The sequence below is a fragment of the Carassius carassius genome, chromosome 39 (assembly GCF_963082965.1).
Source record: "Carassius carassius chromosome 39, fCarCar2.1, whole genome shotgun sequence".
Taxonomy (NCBI): domain Eukaryota; kingdom Metazoa; phylum Chordata; class Actinopteri; order Cypriniformes; family Cyprinidae; genus Carassius; species Carassius carassius.
In genome coordinates this window covers 16,603,474-16,626,456 of record NC_081793.1, presented here as the reverse complement: position 1 = coordinate 16,626,456, position 22,983 = coordinate 16,603,474, and the positions used below count along the sequence as shown (strand labels likewise).

The 22,983-nt window shown below is 37.7% G+C and overlaps 1 protein-coding gene across 17 annotated transcripts in view; it reads right to left on the bottom strand.

The window, feature by feature from the left end:
* The window catches only part of nrxn1a (neurexin 1a), a 182,741-nt gene extending 160,762 nt beyond the window's left edge, over positions 1-21,979 (bottom strand). For 12 of the 17 annotated variants that reach the window (XM_059530936.1, XM_059530938.1, XM_059530943.1 and 9 more), the window contains exons 1-4: positions 21,578-21,978; positions 18,265-19,554; positions 11,611-11,628; positions 10,553-10,582 (exon numbers count right to left, since the gene is read on the bottom strand). In XM_059530936.1, the coding sequence (XP_059386919.1) occupies positions 10,553-10,582; positions 11,611-11,628; positions 18,265-18,976 (760 nt within the window). In that variant the 5' untranslated portion in view covers positions 18,977-19,554; positions 21,578-21,978. Of the gene's footprint in view, positions 1-10,552; positions 10,583-11,610; positions 11,629-18,264; positions 19,555-21,577 lie in introns of all 17 variants that reach the window. The other 5 variants (XM_059530946.1, XM_059530954.1, XM_059530949.1 and 2 more) reach the window with 4 other exon arrangements.
* Positions 21,980-22,983: the final 1,004 nt, after the last annotated feature.

The following is a 22,983-nucleotide window of genomic DNA, read 5'->3' as shown; positions in this document are numbered from 1 at the left end:
CAGCGACTGACGATCACAGGAAAACAGTCTTCTCTCTTTTATAAAACCTAACTAGCAGAGTTTGCTACTTCAGTCAACTTTATCACTATATTCAATTTTGATCATGCCACCACTGATTGATTTTCATGACATGTCTGTGCTTCCAGAACTGACAGTTCAGCTAGAAATGCAAATTCATTCATCATTTACTCGCCCTCTTGTTGTTCCAAACCAGTATAACTGCCTTTCTTCTGTGCAGTTCAAAAGAAACATTGGTCCCAATTGGCTTTCATTGTATGAACAAATAAACCCCCAAAAGGCATTGTTCAAAATATTTTTTTGTATTACACAGAAGAAAGTAATAAATTAGTGTTTTTGCCATACGATAAAGGTCAGTGAGGTGCAGTGTTGTTTCATATATTCATATAAAATCATATAGGTTTGAAATGGCATGAAAATGATAACAGAATGATAATTTTTGGGTGAACCTTTCCTTTAAGAGATTCTGGTCACAACCATTCATTGACTGAAGTGGTCAGCAGGACGTGAGAAAACCACCCCAGAGGTTTCAGTTTTAATAAGGGCGTAAATACAGCCAGTCCATGGCTCAAATCAATAATTATACCCTGATGAAAAATTAGCAATCCACACTCATTGAAACTCAGAGAGCCCCCAGCCTGTGTCAAAAATATAAATAGCAACCTATTTTTTAGAGTTGACATATAGAGTGGCAAACATTATGCCATTACAGAATAATTAGTAAAATAATTAAGCAAACAGAAGGAGTATCAGCGAGGGAAAGACACACAACACTTCCGTGTGAAACATGTCACTGTAGTTTGTTATTAAAATACACACAATGTCAATCACAACCCATCGTTATATCAGTGATATAATTGCGTTGTTGAGTAAATTATACACTCATTAGAAATGTCACGCAGATACCCTTATTATGTTCAGCTGGCTGTGCGGTTCGCCGGATATCAGTAAAGCCCCAGTTGTGTCGTGTGAATAAATATGTACATTAATGTAGAGAAACACTGATGACCTCATAAATGTCAAACGATGAGAGTCATGATCTCTCAGTATCTACTATTAAACAATTACTCTGCCCACTTTGGGACTGTGGGCCGGAGATTAATGAGTACCCGCACACCCCCAGGGAGGCCGGCTGGTGCTGGCCACCACAGATTTGGCAGGTCAAGAGGAATGGGGAAATGGCATGAGCTCATTGTCCTGCAGGGGTGCTCCCCATTCCTTCAGTGTGAGTAATTTGAAATTCATCAAAGTAGGCTAAACAGAAGGATTTAAACATATTTTCCCTTGTGAGGCCTTTACGCATTCATGTGTTCTGTTAATTAAGGTATTACAATAACCTCAAGAGTACGGCTTGAATTTGCAGTTGAAATGGGGGAAAGCAGCCGTTTATGGTTTCATTAAAATACCTATCAATCAATCGCACAGAAGATGACTGTCTGTTCATCTTTTTGCATCGCAAACCTTTAAGGGCAAGAAGCCGCAGGGATCCGCCTGGTTATTTTATTTATTTATTTTTTCTTACCTGAATCTGAAGTTCACATATGGCACTTAAAGCAGTGACTATGAATGACTAATGAGATGTGAGTCACACAATCCACATCTATCTTCACAATCCACCGACTGTGAAGAGGAAAATGCTTAGCAGCCTTTCTCATGCATATTTACTGCTTTTCAATACACAAGCTGTCACCATGCATCACTTCAGAGCTTAAAAAAAACTTTGTGTGCGCGCGTGTGTGTATTTAAGGTTCATTTTCAAATGCGCATGTTTGTATGCTTAATAGCTTTTAAAAGGTCACGCTGGCTAAAGTGCTTTATTGTAGGAGCTCTATCAGAAATTAGAATACAGATAAGCGTCCTGTTTATTCCTGGCATCAACTTGCTGAAACAACAATAAATCACGATATCACATCTGCTACCAAGGTATAAAAGAATAAATAAAGTAAAAATAATCTCTTGACAATTTGGCTGCTAGCAAACGATGCTCTATGAAGATAAGTGGCACGACAGGGAGTGAGATACTGCCAGCTCTACTCATGGGAGATTTATGCTAATCTTAAATAACCAAGGTCAGACGTATTCCCGCTGAAAATGAAACGGTTGTGCAAACTCAGCTTAGGGCCCCCACCCCTCTGCCTCAGGGACTGTGACTCGTCCGCCCAGGATATAGTTTTCCATCACCTCAGTCACTCAGGCTATCGATTCAATGTCTGATCTCCATCTAGCTCACCTGGGGAGCTTGTGTGTCCGTTGTGTATTGACTTGTGTTGCCAATGATTTCTCTTTTTGTTTTCTTTTATTCTTTTTTCCGGGTTTCGTTTTTAAAAGGTTGTCACGACTTCCTGCTTCTATGTTTAATGCAAAGCTCAAAAACAGCTGCAGGATCCAAAACATCTATGTATAACACCTGGAGAAAACTAACCATTCATCTCAATCTGGTGTCATCTAGATTTTAGCTGTATTTGGTATGGCTGCACAAAATTTTTAGCTTCCTTTATTTATTAGAGTAAATCTTAATTTAATTGTCCATGCCCCACAGGAAACTGAATTGGAATTTGAATCGAAATAATAGAAAGAGAAATGTACTGAATCTATAAAACTTCAACCTTTAAGGTATTTTACACCTTTATAAAAAACTATCAAAAAAGCCTTTGAATCAACTGAATTTGATTTTACTTAACTTTAATTCTACTTCCTGACATTCAGATTTATTAAAGGGGTCATATGATGCGATTTCAAGTTTTCCTTTCTCTTTAGAGTGTTACAAGCTGTTCGTGAATAGATCCCTAAAGTTGCAAAGACTAAAGTCTCAAACCCAAAGAGATATTCTTTATAAAAGTTAAGACTCGTCCACGCCCCCCTAAAACGGCTCGTTTAAATACACCTCAACATGTCTACATCACTGTGTAGGAAGGTTTGCGTAACACCACCCAAATGTTCAAGCAAAGAAAGAAGGTCGTAACTTTGATTCTAGCTGTAGTATTATTACCGCCACCGCCAGCGCCACGTCAACACAACTAGAAATCAGTGGTTAAGTTGTATTTACAACACTGTATTATAACAGTTCAAACCAAATATTTAGATGTGTGCAATGCATTTTATGGAGGACGAGGACTGTTTCCTGAACCAGTAGCCTACAATGCCGGTGTTCTGACAAAAAATGCTGACTCACAGCCTGTAAGTATGTTCCTTCATATGTAAAGGATTTGCCACTGATGATTATTATAAGAATTATAATACAATAATATGGTTCTCTGCATATTATTAATTATATTGCATTATTATTCTGTCACACCTCAGTCCATGGACAATTCATCCCATTCAGCCATTTCCTTTTAATATTGTATTTGAACCATGCTCCATACCCCCATTGCCAAGTGCTACCATTCTGCTTTATCAAAGTGATCTTTACTGCCCATGTTTTCACCCTGCCCTTGTATCAACCTCTTTTGCCTGACTTTCGGATTATTCCCCGTTTAATTACTGATTTGGATTTATTTGCAGATTGTCTGCTCTGCTGTGTTTAGAACTTAGCCAGGATTTTGAGCATGTAATTCTGCCTGCCGTTTTGGATTGTTTGTCATTGCTTTTTTTTTTTTTTTTTTAAAGGCAGATGGATCTTAACGTCATGAACACCATTCAGCTTCTGCCATGTCTACATTACATATACATTTAAAAAAGATATTACCCCCATAATTAAGTTCTTTATACTTTTATGCAAAAAAGAAAAAAGAAATAAAGCTAATGAAACACTTGATTGTAGTTGAACCACTTCTGTTATGGCATCTTCCCCAACACTGCAAACAAATCAAGAATGCCAATCACTATCAAAAACCAGTGACAGACTTCAACTAATTAAATGTTTACAGGCCAATATCCTAAATCTCGTCCAAAAGGTTATATCAGCTATCAACTCAGCACAGCACGCATGTGAACGTGCAGTGCAGTGGATGAGGATAGAACCCACCTACCAATGCTGGTAATGACATTCTGGCAGGCACACCACAACAATGAGTCCAAGCACTATCACACCTTGAGGGTTTTTCAAAATAGCTTGACCTGATGGAAAAATACTGCCAGCGAGCATTGCTCCAGCAAATTAGGATCAGCATGTTCCTCTCCTTCAACAAGATAACAGTGTTGCATCAAATCCAAAGGAGAGAAAGACTGAGCCTATCTATTCCTCCCTCTCATTACATAGTCTTTTTTGCCCTATTTTGCCTCACTGATTGCAATATAACACTTTGCAGTGCAACACGTATGGCTATAAAATCTGGTAATATCACACTGTTGTCATTGATGAGGGTCATTTAGGTCTTAAATGTAATGCTTGAAATAAATATGCTATTAAATATAATTATATTCCTAATTATGTATAATAATCTAATGTTGCTAGCTATTACTTGACAATGGCATGGCTCACAGCAAATATAAATGTCAGAGTTAAAAAAATATTCTATGATATTGTTTCTTCCTGGAATAGAGATTTTTTTTTCTATGCCACTTTAATTTGCATAAAGAGATAAACAAGGAAGAAAACTAACTCAATTAGAAAAAAATATATATAATTTATTGCACCACATAAATTAAAAACCATCTACACAATATTGTGGCTTGATTCTCTAAATATCAATGTGAATATTATATTCCTTGATTTCAGCACACTGCGTCCACACTTGCAAATTGGGGCCAATGATGTCAATGTTCAGTTTAAATCCATTTGGAAGAGGTGGATAATACATTTTGAATCGGTCTGGCACAGTGGCATTTAAGATTAAAGTGTCTCTCAGCAGCTAGACTGACCTATCAAGAAATCCTTTCGCCTTTCCCAAAGATTCCCCCCATCCCCAAAATGCATGAATGACATCTGCTGATTACTTTTTGATTCCATTACAGGAATTGAATGAGAAAATCATCTTATTAACAATGATCAGCTCTACATAAATGGCGACGGTGAACTCATCGCAGTCCCCTGACTGTCTCAGCATTCAGCACCTTTAGCCCAGACACAATCCTAAAATGTCTGCTGCGCTGATGGGGTTAGCCATGCCTCTGAACCCTATGAAATGAGCTGTCCTCCATTACAGACTGCTCCAATTGAATAAATGTTGGGATATAACCACCGCCATAAATCGGTTGTATTATCTGCTGAAAACACTGTCAAACTGTAGGTGTAGGATGGATACAGATAAAGTGGAACACTTGGGTTTAATCACATACTCTATCATTTTGTTGAAAAAACAAATAAATAAAAAATTCAGCAACACTGTACAGTAATTTTCAATTTGATAACATTAGTTGATGCAATATATACACTAGCAACAAACGAGTGTTTTTTTTTTTGTTTTTTTTTTTACAGCGCTTATTAATTAATTTATGAATTTTTTCATGCATGCTTGTTTAAGAATACCTCAGCTAAAATTTCTAAACAGCTCTCTGGAATTCTTAACTCTCATTGGTCAATCACTGCATTCAGCAGTTAGTTTTAGTTTACTAATTGTCACCGCCATCCATGATAACAATAATGTATATCAGACACTCATCTGCTAACTGCATTAAGTCCATGTTCTGTGTAGGCTGATATTTTACATGAATGGAGAACACCATTACATCTAACATCTACTCACCAATGTGAGTCCATTTTTATGTCCCTGTCATTCATCCACATTAATTTGTATTTCAAAGATAGTTTGGCTACACTGGACCAATTGTTTTGTCTTTCATAATGGACTATTTTTTTTTTATCTGGAATCTTTAAGATTGCCTACAGTAAAATAGTGAGGTATTGATGAAGCCATATGGATCACATTTGAAAACCAACACCATTGATGATTTGCCATAAAGTGTCTCCCTTTACCTGTATTATCTCAGTTGTTTCTGCTACACAAGTCTTGTTTTCAGTTTGAAGTGGTTTGAAAAGATTTGTGGAGAGTGCATCAGACATGTTCGAGAAAGAATGACCTCCTCCAAAAATACATGACTAGTAATCTGCAAAGGAAATGCCTACAAACAAAACTCTCCTATTACACAAAAATACAACATTAGGCCACTTGACATTGATGTTTAATGCCCCCCCCCCCCCCCCTCCCATTTATTTATATATTTTAAGTGAAATATCATCCAAAATGATTCCAATTGAAATTCTATGTTTGATTGAAATGTGCACCCAATTTGAGATAAGGTCTAGCATAGGACTGGTGTCTTTAAGATATGAAGACTGGGAGTCTGGAGGCAGTATTAAATCCATAAATAACACAAAATAAACTTCCTCCAGAATTTTTTTTCTTTCTTTCTTTGCTTTTTTATACTTCAAGCTACACAACATCAGTTCCAACTGGCAGCATGCCTGAAACACTGCCTCTCTTCCACATAAAAAAGTATTTGAGGTTTTGTGTCAAAGAGCATTGAATGAGAACAGAGTAAGGTGATGGGATTTGTGATGGCTGAGCGGCTGTTAGATTGCAGAAAGTGCTTATAACCAAAATGTGTGACCTTGTGTGACTTATGCTACAATTAAGATAAAGAGTTGGTGAGTTCCTACTTGTTTTTAGCCTGTACACTAAGTCTCACATGAAGCCAGAGTACAGAGTAGATTACCATCTTTTAATCTTTAATCACCAGTGTCTGTGAGGTAGCGATATTGATTTATTTCTAAATATTGACATTGTGGTTAAGCTAGCAGGATTGTCATTTTTCTTTTTCCAGAACAGAAACCCGGTGGTGTTTTCCACCAGTGCAGACTTACATTATTTTCTCTGCGTTTCATTTAATACATCACAGTGTATGAATGAATGCAACAGTTGCAAGTCAGCAAAGGTACAGTTGTAGTAATTTAAGAGGCCGTTCCACTTTTGTAATTACATTAACGAGGCATCCGATGTGCAACGGCAGGCGTAATGGGATTTTAAATACGTATTGATCAACACGTCACAGCAGGCTTTCTTCTTCCTATCACACTCATCTGTGACAATGACACAAGTGAGTGATGGTATCTGAGGCACATTTCTCTGCAATGAAGAAACGACTGTAAGCTGCTAGCACAGCATTTTTCTAGATTATAGCAAAAGCTAAAAATGCTAAATGGAACAAGCTGTCTGGATGATTTCACTCGCAACCGACATGAGAGCCAATGCACAAAGACCTTTCACGAATAGAACAAATTTGATACATCTACCACAACATAGCTCATTTAAACAGGTGCAGATTACAATTCAAAGGATTTACCATAAATATCCAAGCTGCTGGTATTCTTTATGCTGCCATGTCAATTAGACTTACAGAATTCTAATTTGGAGTCTGCGGGCATTACAGCGCCTGCAGCAGCGATTCAGCTTCACAGACTCTCTCCATGTGAAATGACAGCAATTAGACCCACCATGTTGTTTGCCACTTATTTAAATAAGATATTTGCACTTGTCTTCGAACCGGCTAATGGCAAGTAAAAATGGGTTTATGCATTCCCAGAGAGAAGCACACATATAGCATCAAAAAATGTCTGTGAGGGCTTAAAGTTCATTCATGCCAAATGTAAGGACACTGCTCCAAGAACTCCTGATCTTCAAGGTCTCTAAACATAATGACATAGTAACATATTATGTCATATGAATTACAAAGACAGAAAACTTAGGTAAAAGAAGAGGATACATTTACAGTTTAGTACAACTACAGTTTAGTTTAGCTGAGAATTTACATTTAACAACGTAACTGTTGCAGTTCAATCAAATCAAATAAATTATTAGTTATTCAACATTAGGTTTTTTAAATGATCAATTAAATGATTTTTCTTCAGTCTGCTGTAAGAACTTTGCATAGACTGTTTTTGTAACATTCCAAATCTTGCAGTGCTCTTTTTGAAAACCAGACCAAACTTTCATTATAAATGCTAAGATGACAAGCATGTGAAATCGCATGGTGATAAATGCGCTTTTCATATTTTTCCCTTAAGAACTTTATCTCACGTTTAAACACACATTTAAATGACACAGAATTTCTAATACTAAAACCTTTTTCATATCTTCAGCTATAATATTTGGTCATAGCTTAATTCAAATTTAAAACTGCAACTGAAAATGTTTACTCTGTTATTTAGTTCTGGCACTCAATTAACATGTATAAGAAAGTAATAAGTATAGAGATTTTATATGTATATATTTACTGACTTTTACAATAAATTTCAGACATGTTGGTCATTTATATTCTTAGCCATGCAGAGCTCAACTGAACATCCCAATATTAAGATCGAGATGAAACAGAAGTTTTCCTGAATCTCTGATTTTATTATGTGCTGCCTTGTAATCAATTATGCTGCAGTTATTGGTAAATTTGTGTTGTAATTGTTTTAATTTTAATTGCAGGACTTCACTGAACCACAAAACGAAATGTGTGCAGTTAGGAAGATGCTATGAGAATGGTAAACAGAATATAAATGAACAAGAAATGCAAATTTCACTTCATTTCCCTTCTCTCTAACAAATGTGGTCCTTACACAAACATATATCCACATAAAAGTAACACAATGCAAAATTCATTTGATAATGCCAGTGTGACCCTGCTGGCAAGGTCAGCCACCACACGCACCATTTCATTCAATTTTATAGAAAGATGAAAATCAATTTTCTATGAGAAAATGGAATGAGAGAAAATATAAATGCCTCTGAAAATGTATTCAAATGTGCTAAGAGAAGCCTGAAGCCCCCACAACTCCTGTGGGCATTAGCCCATTCAGGATAGTGAGATGGCCTGGGTGTCAGTGCCTTACAGAGCACAATCAAAGAGACCCGCCAAAGACAGAGAGCACACCTACCTGATCCGCTTATCCGTGATCCCTCATATTTCAAACCAAGGTGAATAACCCCATCAGTCTATGTGTGTTTAAAGTTCAGTGGATAAACCAGCATGCAGTGATCTGTTAGCCGAGTGCAGGATGTGAGTACTTGCAGTTGTGATAGTGCCAGGTGCTGTCCACTTACCTTAGCTGGATCTCACCGGGCTCTTCAAAAGTTGTAATATAATATCAAAGAGCAGTAAAGTGCTACTAAATTAATATGCATTGGTGCGTACAGACTGTATGGAATGTTCTTAAAGAGACTAATGCCAGCAGAATATGAAAATACGAATATTACCTCTTACCTGATTTATTTATTTTTTTTTTTTTTGATGATCTGGCAACACATTTATTTATAATGAATGCTTTTAAATGTGCCCTCATTAACTCCTTTGTGTAGTCAATATTTCATGCAGATTTTTTATATGTATAAATAATGGCGATAAACCTCTCTATCTATTGAGACCTTTGTTCTATCCATATAGAGATCGATCTATATTTTTATTATTATTTTGTTATACTGTAGATTATGACAAATGGTTAATTGCCTTAATTAATTTTTAAAAATTAAAACATTTTATGTTGCCAATAATAATGCATCTACATTTTCTGTGCATTGATTTTCTAGACAACTCAATTTTACTAGCAGACTCATTAAAATTGTGCTGTTTTCCTTCCTAATCCTACATTACATTCGTTGACAAACTGCACAATGACGCATTCCCATTTTCATGACATCTCACCTACCTTCCAGTCCCTCATCATATTTATAGGGATTGACAGAGAAAAATCAGTGTGACTTCAGTACCACAAACACATGAATAAACAGAAGAATGTGTAAAGCCACAGGTACAGGGGTATACATGAAGAGCTTAAAGAGCTCAAGTTAAACTACACCATTACATAGTATGAAAGAAGCATTATATACCTTTTCTTTTCCCTATGATATTGATATAATGGTTCCATGAAGAGAAAGTCCAGAGAGATACAGGAAAATACAAAGGAGAGGAAAGAGGCAACAGTCAGAATCATGGTCGCGTGTTAGATTCAGAGACAGAAAAATGAAAGGTTACGTTCAGAAGAGACTCCATGCATTGCAGACAAAAAGAGAAAGGGCAGGCAAGAGGAGATGGAAGCTTCCTATCGTGATACATGCCAGAACACGACAATGAGAGAGATGAGGGAGAATGCATGAATATCGAACAGACGGCTAATGCTTTCCAGTTTTGGAGCTCGAGAATACAGACTAGAACATTTACAAAGAGTGAACAAACCCCTGAGAGAAGTCCCTGTAACTCACATCATCCACTGGGTTGAAAGTATTTTTCCCCCTCTATATGAAAATGAAGTTGGCAAGCACCAATGGAATTTTGGGACTGTTGAGAGAATGACGGAGAAAAAAAAACTAAAGTGCAAAAGAAGTGGCATGATGGGTTGAAGGGAAGTTAAAGCGAATAGACAGAGAGAGAGAGAGAGAGAGAGAGAGAGTGAATGAGAGACATAGGAGAGGGTGGGGAAATAATGGAAAAGACCAAACCATCCATTGACTCAGCGCCAAGCCAGAAAGAAAGCAGCCCCAGTAAATCCCTACCAGCAGTGAAGGAAGATGAGGAGGATTCAGTACAAGACAGTGAGAGAGAGAGAGGCTGAGAGATGGAGGAGGGAGTGGCTGATGGAGGCAAAAAGGTGAGTAAAAAATTAAACCCATACCTTGGTCGCCCATCATCAGGTGCGCAAGACCTTAAGGGAAGACAAGAGCACAGTCAGCACAGAGAACGGGATCATGGGAAGGTTTTCTGTCACACTGACACGCGGGCATCGTCTGGACAGAGGATGCCTGCGGTGCGGGATGGGGGGAGGGGGGTTTGGGGTGGGTCAAGAGGTGAGGGAGAGAGTGGGTGTGAGGGAACATTCAAAAAGCATTTCCTCAACCCAGCGGTTGCAATGCTTTATTGGTCACACTCGAAAGAGACAAATCTAGATTAGAAAAAAAAATATATATCACTTTGCTGTCACCATAGATCAAACATGTTGTCCGCCTGGTCAACCTTCCACAGGAAGAAGATGAAAAATACACAGATTGGATCTTAGCAAAATTAAGTTAGGTTGCACACAAAAATGTGTCAATTCAATAACAAAATATCTACAGCTTATATTGGGATAAATCAATATTACCCATTTCACGTCTGTTTAGGTTCCTGTGAGCCACAGCCAAAATATATAGTAATACCTCTAAAAGAATGAATCTGAATCACTATAAAACTATAAACTGTATTTGGAATTGTTAGTAAGAAATAGGAGAGTTTTTTAGCTGTTTATGGTACTTACCTGTCAACGACTGTCCAGGTTTTCCATTGCAGTGAACGCTTCCTAATGTATGGATGTGAATTTCCATGTACTGTAATTTATTCACTATATAAGGGTTTCAGAAGCTCATATTAGGAGCTACAGTCATGTTTCTGTATCTTTAGATGGAATGTAAACAAGCTTTGCTCCAGCCTCTGGTTTCTTGAACCATGTGCATCGATTTGAGTGAAGCATGTGTTTACTGACAACCTCTAATTAAGGAAGCGCTTTCAACTGAAGTTGGATACCTTTTACCTGTGTTGTACACCAGTTCCACTTACTGTTTTTGTACCGAATTCAAATAAATAGGAAATACAGAATATTTCTAAAAGAAAGGGTTGAAATATGAAGACAGAGAGAAGTGCATGAGTAGGGACGGGTCGGATGAAAAGAAAATAGAAAAGAAAAATATGTCTACCCACCTCCTACATAGGCCTCTTCTGGAGGGGCGGCCGAGGCGTGAAGAGAAAGAAGGAGACATTGATTAAGAAGCATGCAGACTGGAAGGTGGCCCAGCCTTGAGGATTACCGTGGTTACCATGCGTCTTATCATCCTGTGCCCAGGCCAAACATTCATTACCATGGAAAATGTGGAGACTAGAGGGTTTATTTGACTTTAAGTGTCCTCTGTCCTCCTCAAGATCTAATCTCATTGTGTCTACAGCACTCTGAAAGAGCGTTGTTCCATGGTGAGATGATGATAACACATTATTAAGTCATTCAAAAGCTGATAAAACACATGGTGAAATTGACTCTTCACAGTATATCAATGACCATGCTCAAACATGCACATCATAATTAACTGGAAGACGGAGAAAAATGGTGGGACCCCTAATTTCACAGAAGCTGTTTTACAGAAAGCAAATTAAAGATAAATATGCTGTTTTCCCTAAGGAAAATCTTATTTTATTATTATGACTAATTTTATTTTTTTTGAAGGACTGTTCAAAACAATTTGAATCCTTTGAATTAATATTTATAATTTTAAATGGCATTCATGGTTGTGTGTGAGGGGAATTTACAGGGGCTATATGTGAAACATGCACATGTTTGGAAAGAAAAATGCCTGTAGATGATGCAAAATGAACCTACTAAGAGAAAACAACATCATTCAGTCAGGTCAGTAATAAAGAAATTTACAATACCTGAATATGCATATGCATGTCATGTTATTACCCCCTTTACATTGAAATACCATTTTTCTGTTCTAAAACAAAAAGAGTACATTACCTTCATACATGCATTCATTCATCACACCTTTTACTTCTGGTGACACTTTCAGTCCCTGGATCAACTCACCCAAGACTCCCTAAAAATGGACTTGGCTATCTTAAAGTTAAAGCATCCAATCCTACCTCCGTGTTTTGCATCTTGAGGAGGAGAATAATGACCCGGGACTTACCGCAGCCGGTTCCTCCACCCGACCAAACTCAAATTGCATGCACCACTACTGCCACGAAAACAAAAATGCTGATGAATGTATGAATAAAGAAAACATAAACATAAAAGAGTGCCATGCCAGAAAATATGACAAAGAAATATTTAGCTGTTAGTGTTGCAGTGATAAATGACAGGTGATTTTCTATCCTCTCTTATCAGCTTATGAAGAGACTGACAAACCCTACTTGGTTTGACAAATGTGCAAACTCATCCCACTGACAAAAAAAAAACAGCTCGGAGGGATAAAAGTAATACTACAAAAACAAATCCTAAACAGTTGAATTAGCTTAAACCATCACAAAACACTAACTAGCCATCTACACTGACTCCACAGCAGTTTCAAGGACCCACTCTATTGATTTTGTGCTTCAGCCCATCCTGCATAATGCAGAAACATGTGTGCCACATTCTCTCTTACAAAACCTGCTAGACCAAGGCCGAAATATAGATATACAGTATTTGTGTGTGTGGAAGCAGCAGCCATTCTGGAAGAACACCACACACACTCGGACATATACGCTCCGGCTGGTCTTCTCAGAGGCAGGCTGACCGAACAGCGGTTGTATTTACATTTCACTGACTGACAGATCAGGATCATGTAGCCTCTCCTTAGCACTGCAGAGCTCACACGGAGCCAAAGACATGCAGGCTTTCATTGAGCTGACAGCTTCTTTTAAGTGCTGCCCTTGCATATTGCCCTGAATTTGGCAGAGAATAAGAAATAGAAATTGAGGATGACCTACACACACACACACTAACCCTTACTCCAGCATGATGTGACGCCCGCACTCATGCAGCCCTTTACAAACCGGACTGCAGCTCCAGATGCTCGTTTAAAGCAATTTTTAGTAAGTCAGAGCATGTTACTTTCAAAAGCACACGCATGGAACTTGCCCAAAGGGATCATATGATGAGCGTACGCTCCACATAGCACAGCGGCAAAGTCACTTAAGATGTAGCTGTCAACAACGATTTAATAAAACCTCAAAAACTCTGATAATGACCATACAGTTGAAACGGGGTGAATGTGCGGTACAGGTTCTTCTGCATTTGATATCCTAAAGAAACATCCAAATCCCATTTGACTAAATATTAGTGAGTTTTGCCCATAGTCAAACAGAAACCACTGGAAAATATATTCAAAACAAAAGTACTCATTGTAAAATCTTCTAAATATAGCGCTTTGTCATTGTGCCAGTGATGGGGATTTTACCAAATCTAGTTTAACATTTCCCCCACAGGGAGCAATGTGCAGCAAGTTCCATATTGCAGTCATCTACAGTACAGAGAGATTAGTGAGCTTAGTCCATCTGGAAAGGGTTCATCCGCCACTGATAGGGGAATTCTCAATATACAGTGTATTTGACACGGGCTCCCCCTCCATTCAAGATTATCAAGTGATGTTGCCAGATCAAGGAAGGTAAAAGTCAGTTGCACAACATGGGGAGAACCCATAGATATTATAATAGTCAAAATATTTTATATATTATATTTTTGACCAACATTGTTTGAATTTGCTTCATTTATGTGTGGTCATTGTAATGCGCTGATTACACAAATGTCTTTTGGCTTAAGGGTCAGTTTACCCAAAATAGAAATTCTGTCACCATTTATTCAAACCCATATGTATAGGTAGATGCCACATTCGACCTCTCCAGACAAGTCAATTCGTCCGCCATCTTTGAATGGTCTATATGTCGTTACTCCCAATAACAATCAATTAATTTCAAGATACAACAACATACTGCAGCATCTGATTTTAAAAATCACCTAGATTTAAATTCCACAAAAAATGGATAAACCTTCACAGGTAAGAATGTGTTGGTTTACAGGTTTTTAAAACGTTAGAAAATTTTAAATGCCTTGTTATCTAATGGCATAATTAAGCAAAAGCATCTTCTGAAGTCTACTGAAGATGTAGATAATCATGTGCATATTACTACAGTTGTAGTTCAGATGCACCTGTACCTTGCTCTCGAATGTTTATGGACCGGCTTTGACATTCCAATATGGTGGACGGCTTATGTATAGTGGCCCATAGAAACAGCCACTAATAGGGCATCTAGCTATACATATCTATGTTCAAACCTGTACAACTTTGTGTTCTGTTGAGCACAAAGTCAGTTTTCCTCTAAACAGTGAATCAATGGGTAATCCAATAATCAAGAGATTTTTATACTGGTAAGTCTTACTCAATCCATTTTCTGTTTCTGATTAATAGTATTTGATAAATGTATGTACTTTTATGTACTTTTTTTTGTTCTGTGGAACAAAAAGGAAGTTTTTGTCCATACAGTGATCCGTTAGTCAATGGATTTTATACTGGAATGCCTTATAGTGAATTAATCCATTTCCAGTTTTCCACTTTGCAAATATTTGCTTAATTTAAGTAGGTATTCCAATGTACAGGTGACATAAATGTCTGTTGACATAAAGAGACAGTTCACCTAAAATTCTGCGAAACACGCAACATATTTTAAACCGTTATTGTCCATACAGTGAAAACCAATGAGTTACAAATGTTTTGGGCCTCTACTGATTTATGCTGCATGGATAAAAATGGTTTAAAATATGCTGTGGTTTCATGGAGGAAAGTAAGTTGTACAGGTTTGGAACGACATTGGATCAAGTAAATGGCAACACATTTTTTTTTTGTTTTTTTTTGGCGAACTATCCTTTCAAAGTCTCTCTTCTGTCATCTTCAAAACAGGCCCCTTGTGACATGATTAAATAAGTCATTAAAATTAAGATGCTGATGGATCCAATTAAAGCAGGTCCTTAATTTCATTAGCAAGAGGTTAATGGGTGTACACTACACTACATCACCCTAGTTAATTTGCATAGGTCCAAAGCAGAGGTAAAAAAAATGCATTTAAAATATGACTGCATCATTAAACGACACAGCGCACAGCCAGGGACCGACCGACCCTTACAATGTTAGCTCCACCACAAAAGATAAGAGATGAGGTGAAACAATCTAATCGCTGTTGTAAACAAGTCCTCCAACACAATCCAATTCTCCAACCAAAGTCTCCTAGCATATGAAACCACATGGACGTCAATCGCAGATACCTTACAGCCATCTTTAACCAGGAGACGGAGCACATTATACAGTTAATAGAGCATAAAGATAAGGTAACAATGGCTGCAAGCTGATACAGAGCAGACCCTTTTGGCTTTCCAATTCAGACTTGTAAGAGCATTAACCATAATAACACAAAATAAGGCCCTTTCTCTAACCCCAGCAGGGCAAAAATATCTCATTACCCGTAGCACTGTTATTCTTTGCAGTGCGGACTACCTCTCCCGCTGAGAGCCCCACACCTGCTCTGCTAAAGAAGGTTATTACCACAACTGCCTGTCAAGAGCATGACAGAGTGGACGTGTGGAGAGAAAGGACATATTTAATCCACATACCACCCTTTCCTGCCTGAGATCTACAAACACGTACACATGCTCTCACCACACTGCAATTTTTTTCCATGACGACAGAGATAAAGCGAGCAGCACATATATCTAAATGAAAAAGCTAGCCATTCATCAATGAGTCATTTAATATGCAGCTATCCCTTTATTTATCCACAAAAAAAAAAGTTTTATTGGCAAAAGGTCACCTCGGTTATCAAGCTGACAACACACAAAATTACAAAAAGTAGCCTGCTTTCCCCTCAGCAGGAGCTTCATGGGCCAGATTTGCATTAATAACCAAAGCAAGGACAGATTTAGGCTAAGAGGAGTTTAAAACGATGCTGTCATTTTAATGAACACCACGTTGGCTCTATATCTATTTCATTTGAGGAATTAATCCTTTATAATGGATTTCCTGTCCTGCCTGGTGCCATTTGGAGATTTGTCATTGCTCTCATAACAAAAACAGAAAAAGACATAATGAAAGGTCATCTGCACAATTCTGACAGAACAAGGAAGGATCATAATCTATGGTTCCATGAAGAAATTCTTACATCCATGGAAACGTTCCATTGCAAAAAAAAATATATATATATTTTCAGTGAAAAAAGTTATTACATTATTTAAATATCCTTTGCCAAAAAATATTTTTAACTAAACGGTTCTCTGGGGAACTCAAATGGTGGTTCTTCATATGGAACCTTTATTTTTAAGAGTGTATTTCAGTTAATCTAATAAAATGCATGGTAGATTTTTGAATCTAACTAATCTGATAAACAACTCATTTTTGCACTGACCAATAAAATCATCAAAGGAGACTACAGTGAAAAAAAAACGCCTAGCACCACTAACCTCAAGAACTGCCAATAATAAATAAATAACACTACTGATCAAGAGCTACACGTCCTGTAGCCTCCACCATCTCCACATATCCTTATGTGTCATCCAAAAGCGTGTGATGGAGGCCACTCCAAGCTGCGTGGGCAGGTCTATTCTGACTCACCCGGCAAAGATGCGCAATCCTACCAGCACAGGGGCTGGAGAGCGGTGCATCTTGATTTTAGGCAGCTGCTGAGCATCTGAGGGCCCTGCCCTTTTGTCATAATCTCATCAAATCCACTAGACGATGCATTTAGCTGAAAGCCCAGTGAACACTGTACCACAACAAGACTGCTATTCTAGTTTGAACATTTGTCAGTGAAACATACTGTCTCTCTGTTGTGCTTTAGGAGGGCAACATTTACTCAGTGGGTATGTAGTTTCCTTGGCAACATGGTGCCTCTTCGGCTTTCGACCTAACCCAGACTATATCAATCAACATCAAGATCAGTCCATAGAGAAGTTGTAAAAATGAAGAAAAAGATGGAAAGAACATAAAAACAGTGAAATCAGACACCAAGGGAGTAAGTCAAACTAGGAAACCAACCAAAACATACATATTCAAAAGGGAACTGACTTTGCATTAAAATCTGAATTCTTGTAATATGCGTTCAACCATCCGTTTTCAAAAGACAGAATTAGAAATGGTCTCCCCCTATTTAGTTACATCATCAATTGTTTTAATCACTTCTGTAATTAAAATAACTCTGTAAGTGCAGTAGAGGAGGTTTTCTTGTAAAGCTGGATTAAAAAATGCTTTGTGATGGTTGCTGAATACTGTATTGAGTATGCCATTATTTTTCCTGTGATATTGAAATTGTAACTTTGGCTAAGTCATTACAGTGACTCTATGGAACATCTGGCTGATTATATAATTAGAGCACCCAACTCCTTAAATTCAGACGGAGAATAATATTCAAATCATCATACTTCAATCATGGGCTTGTGTGCATGTATTCAACTCATCATTTTTGTACTTAATTGTAATGCCAGAGCAGTGTCAATAGTATATTAAGTTAATTTAGCATAAAAAAGAGCAAGAAGCCTCTGCTGACATCTTGTTATCAAAAACACAGGCTTTCATTGATGCTCCGGAATTGACACAGACGGCACTAAAGCCTATTTAAATGATCTCCTTCAGATCATTGGCTTTTTCCGACTGAGATCAGTGGTAATCTAATCATGTAATGTACTGGGCCCATAGTGGAGGCCAGGAACAGACATGATGTAGCATGCACTGCCTCTGAGAAACTAGTGCAATGTTAAAATGAAAACAGAAGTGAAAAGGCTGTGTTTGAAAAGACATTTCAACACCTCAACAATGGAGACGACGAATCCAGGCCTCTTACCTTCACTGCAGTCTTTTCCCTGGAATCCAGTTTCGGAGCAGTTGCAAATGGGTTCATCATTGACAATGCTGCAGACTCCTCCATTCAGGCAAATGTGGTCAGTTTCGCAAATGCCGCTGTTGACTCCCTCACTACCAATAAGTGGCGGCTCGGAACTGTTCACCCTCAGATTGGTTATCCATCCTTTGTAGGGGACCTGATCTTTGATGGCTGAAGACGTTAGGCGTAATGCTACAGATCGCAGCTCACGAGGTATCCCCCCTATGAATAAATGGCTGAAGACCGTCATGTCCCTCCTTTTCGACTTAACCTCCACCCACTTGATCTCTTCGTCCACAACTAACGTAGTTTTTTTGAAATTCCTGCGCAAGGTCACAGCGTGCCAGCGGCTGTCATTGACGGCGGTATCAGACAGCACAGTTGCCGGCTCGGCGCAGAAGATGGAGAACCGCAAACTGAGTCTACCGTTGTGGATGAGCAGTTCCAAAAAGTCACAGAATCCCTCGTCGTCAAAGTACACTAAAAGTCCATGAGCGCTTTTGGTCTTCATGTTGAAACTCATTTCGCTTTCACAGCAAGCGTTCCACATAGGAAACCGTGCCCACTGGCCTTCTGCACCGGTGAACTCCATACTGGCCCCCATGTCGACAAGGCAACAAACCAGTAAGCCTATCCAGATTAGATGTGCCCCGTTCCGCATTGAGAAGCTCATTGTGAATAGTTAAGGAAGTTAGAACTAACAATAGAACTAATCAAAAACTAAAATGATTCAGCTCTCTTAGTGATGTGCTCCTAAAGTGTAACAGAGCTCTCTATAACATACAGGACTGGTATGCATTTTGGGTAATTTACTCATTGTTCACTGAGAGAGGGAGAAGGCCTGTGTTACGGCCAACTCTTTTTCAAAATCTAAATATACCAATCAGAACAATAAAGGGTCTCGCTAAAGCCCAAATACTGGTCTACTGAAATAAAAAAATAAGGCTACTGTTTAGCTTAAAAAAACCTTCAGTGGGATCCAGATGTGCTACAGCGGGGCCGAGTCATCAAAGTATCTATAAATTGCAGCCATGTGTAATGCTGTACATCATAGAGTTCATTAGGGGTATACAGGGACATTAATGTCAGGGTCTTTTAAATCTAGTTAAAAGTCATTGTGTAGGACTAAAGTCAGCCCTAATCAAAAGCAGAAAAAAGTACACTTTGCAGAGTTAACGTGTAGGCCCGAATAGGGCCCTCAGTGTTCACAAACCTTCAACTCACATCCGTTTTGACATATTGATCCATAATCTGAAAAGAATGAAAAAGAACATCTTAATTTCTTTATTGGAAAAGAAAGATAAGGTGGCCACTTTTAAAAAGATAGATAGAATACACAACACAATCATTCATACACAAAACCACAATTTCATAGTGATACTGATATTGAAACCTCAAATTTCACGCTGATATTGATTGCATTAATCTTCAATTACAGCAGTACTTTTTATTTGCTTTTCTCACTATAATTCTCAATATAATTCATGTATATTCTCAGTATAATTCATGGTTTATGAACCAGAAAACTCCTGTGTATTTCATCAGGTGGCTGCTGTTTTTTCTCCACAGTATCAAATAATGATTTAATAATTTAATAATCAAAAAAGGCAAAAACAAATATATAATTTTCAGAGGTATATTGGGTTAAATCAAAGTAGCTTTAAGTAAAATAAAGAGTATAAAATGGTATCCAATGGATTTTTTATTATTATTATTATTATCTTTTTTTATTTTTTTTATTGGAGTATGGCTATTCCATACCACTTTGTTTTAATCTTAGAGAGATTCTCTCATGACATGGATATAGCTGCTGCTGCAAAATGGGTATGTAAAGTATACATTACATGAAGCATTCTGGTCATTATATATTTTACACACACACACACACACACACACACACACACACACACACATATATATATATATATATATATATATATATATTGCAGTGTTTCCACACAAACATATACACTTACACATACACTTAAATAATGCTGTAAATATTAACTAATTAATATGACATGCAACATAAAACCCTACAATGTGCACAGCATAAAACAAAACTTAAAATCCCCCCATAAGCTTAATAGTAGTCTACATATGTAAATGGTCTCCATAAAATATTTATTTAGTACTTTTTTTAAGTTTAAAGAAGTTATGTATATATTTTTATGAGTATATTTTTATGTATAAAAAGTGTTACTATATATTTTACTACTAAATCACATCGTAAGGTATGGTATGGTAGTCTTACAATTAACCACTGAAATTTTTTTTTTTTTTTTTTTTTTTTGGTATTTCGCATTCTTTTCCTTTATAATTATGACTATTTTTGCAGCCGAGTCAGACATACAGGCAATCATATTTACAGTTATTTCAGCAGGAGGATATGTGCAGTCTGACAAAAGGTCCGAACGGAGGACAACATCGGTACAGTGTGCAATGGGGAAATCTCGTTTGATTCAGTGAACCTCGCTCGGTTCAAGACCTGCATCCCAAAATGAGCCTAGGGCGGGGGCTTATCGCGCGCCTCTTAAGCATTAATGACACTGCAATCGTCTGGCCTCTGGGCTGTCTGTCAACTGATCTCAACCAATCAGTTCATGCTTGAATTCCTATGTGTTTACTGTCAGGTTTACACGGGGCTACTTAGCAAGATAACAACCGACCCCCTTTCACAGATGGATCTTACACAACATATCATATGCGATTAATGTAGAGAACGCAGTCTTATTTACCGTATTCTCGAAACGATTACGGTAATGCCTTGCTATCAGTAGCTACTATAGATGGAGTCTCGAACAACCCACGATCATCCTAATAGCGATTTACACAACAACGGGATCTTACAAAACAAATAGATGCCATTTAAAATTTACTATCAAACAATAGCAATTTTCCTCCATTTTTCCTTTCCTTTGATTAAAATTGATGATGACTCAGATGCGCAATACAGCCAATAATCAACCACCATCTGTTCAAACAGAGCTAGAAAGACACCTTTAACACGCCTCTACCGTGCTCTCTTTCAGACGCTGCGACCAGGAAATATAGGGAGTCATCAGATGTCGCTTAAGATGAAGCAAGGGCCAGCTGTAAACAGGAATGAATCGGCCATAGAGCGAAATTACACAGAAATGAAGCCCAGCTGCATCATCTCACCTGCGCGTGACTGCAGTGAGCGCGTGAAGCACAACCATAACTCTCACCGAAAACGGCTCATAACTTCAAATACGCCTTCAAATTACATTTACACAATGCTTAATTATTTTACCTTGAGAAATGGACCATTGTGAGCCTCTTGACAGGTTAACCTCACTGATGAATCTGGTTGATTTCCTCCACATCGATTCAGGCTTTCATCTGATTAAAAAATAAAAATAAAAAATAAATAAATAAAAACACTGCATCGGTGTCGAATGAGCAGAAGAAATTGCCTATGCGGATCTCCTAAGTTCCAATAGATTTAAAAAATAAAATGAAAAAATTATTCAAAACGGAGCCAACAACCAATTAAGATTCAGTACAAAACGATTCATCCTTCAGAAACGATCCAATGTAAATGTTAGTTTATTTTCGGTGTATATAAAATAGAAGATTTCGCTCCCTGTTCTGTGTGCAAGACAAGGTGCGATGTGTTTCTCAGGCGAGCTTTGCCAGGGACTGTCAGCACATCGCGTCACGTGTCTCCCGGTTAGTGCGTGATGGAGACGGGCGGGGCGAGAGCGCTGCAGCACCTTGGACAGCGCTCACCGTTATTAACAACTCCACATACAGATGAGGAAACAGCTTTAGCCGTGATCGTGCTCGCCACGAATAAAAGCATTTTATCACACTTCACATTACAGTGTGCATGTTGATAAGCAATATCGTGATAAGCAAGGAGTCATTTGAGTGCATGCAGTTTATTTGTAATTTATTCTATAAATCTGTTTTTGATAATAAAATAGTCCTTGATAGGCTATTGCTATTTAATTAAACGTGTAATTGTACTTGCACCGTATACGTGTCACATGGCCACTGTAATGTAAACTGTCAGTGTGCATTTATACTAAGTAATATGGAAGAACAACATCAGCATGGCTGTGATTTGGCGATAGGCAGGAGCCCGCAGTTTTCAAATTATTCAGTGCTGCTGAAATGCTGAACAATTCTTTAAACAAGTACAGCAATTAGTATCAAGTAACTTCCATTTCCAAACTGATTAGTTAGTATATTTGTTTTCCACAAACTAAATTAGTTCCAAAAGAAATGTCAAGCTCTGTTTGTCGCCAAGCAACACCAAGACTAAAAGACGGTCTGGAAAACTAGTAGGCCTATATACGTGTGGAGCAGAGTGATAGATTTCTGTTTCCTGTTGAAAGCGTTATATCTCCACTTTTCTTTACAACTACTAATGAGAGAAACCCCGGCATGAGAGATCTTGTTGCTATTGAATCACAACAGACAATAAATAAATTTAGCTGGAGATATATATCTATATAATACTCAGAATTTTAAAAAGCCTCTTCTTCCCAGTGATTAAACAGAAAATAGCTATGATTTGTAAGAAGTGAAGTATATTAAATAACCTTAAGTACTTACAACTAAATAATGTCTTATATATATATATATATATATAGTGCTTTACGGATCAAATTGTACACACGTTTTAAGGGAAGACTTAAATATAATGTTATA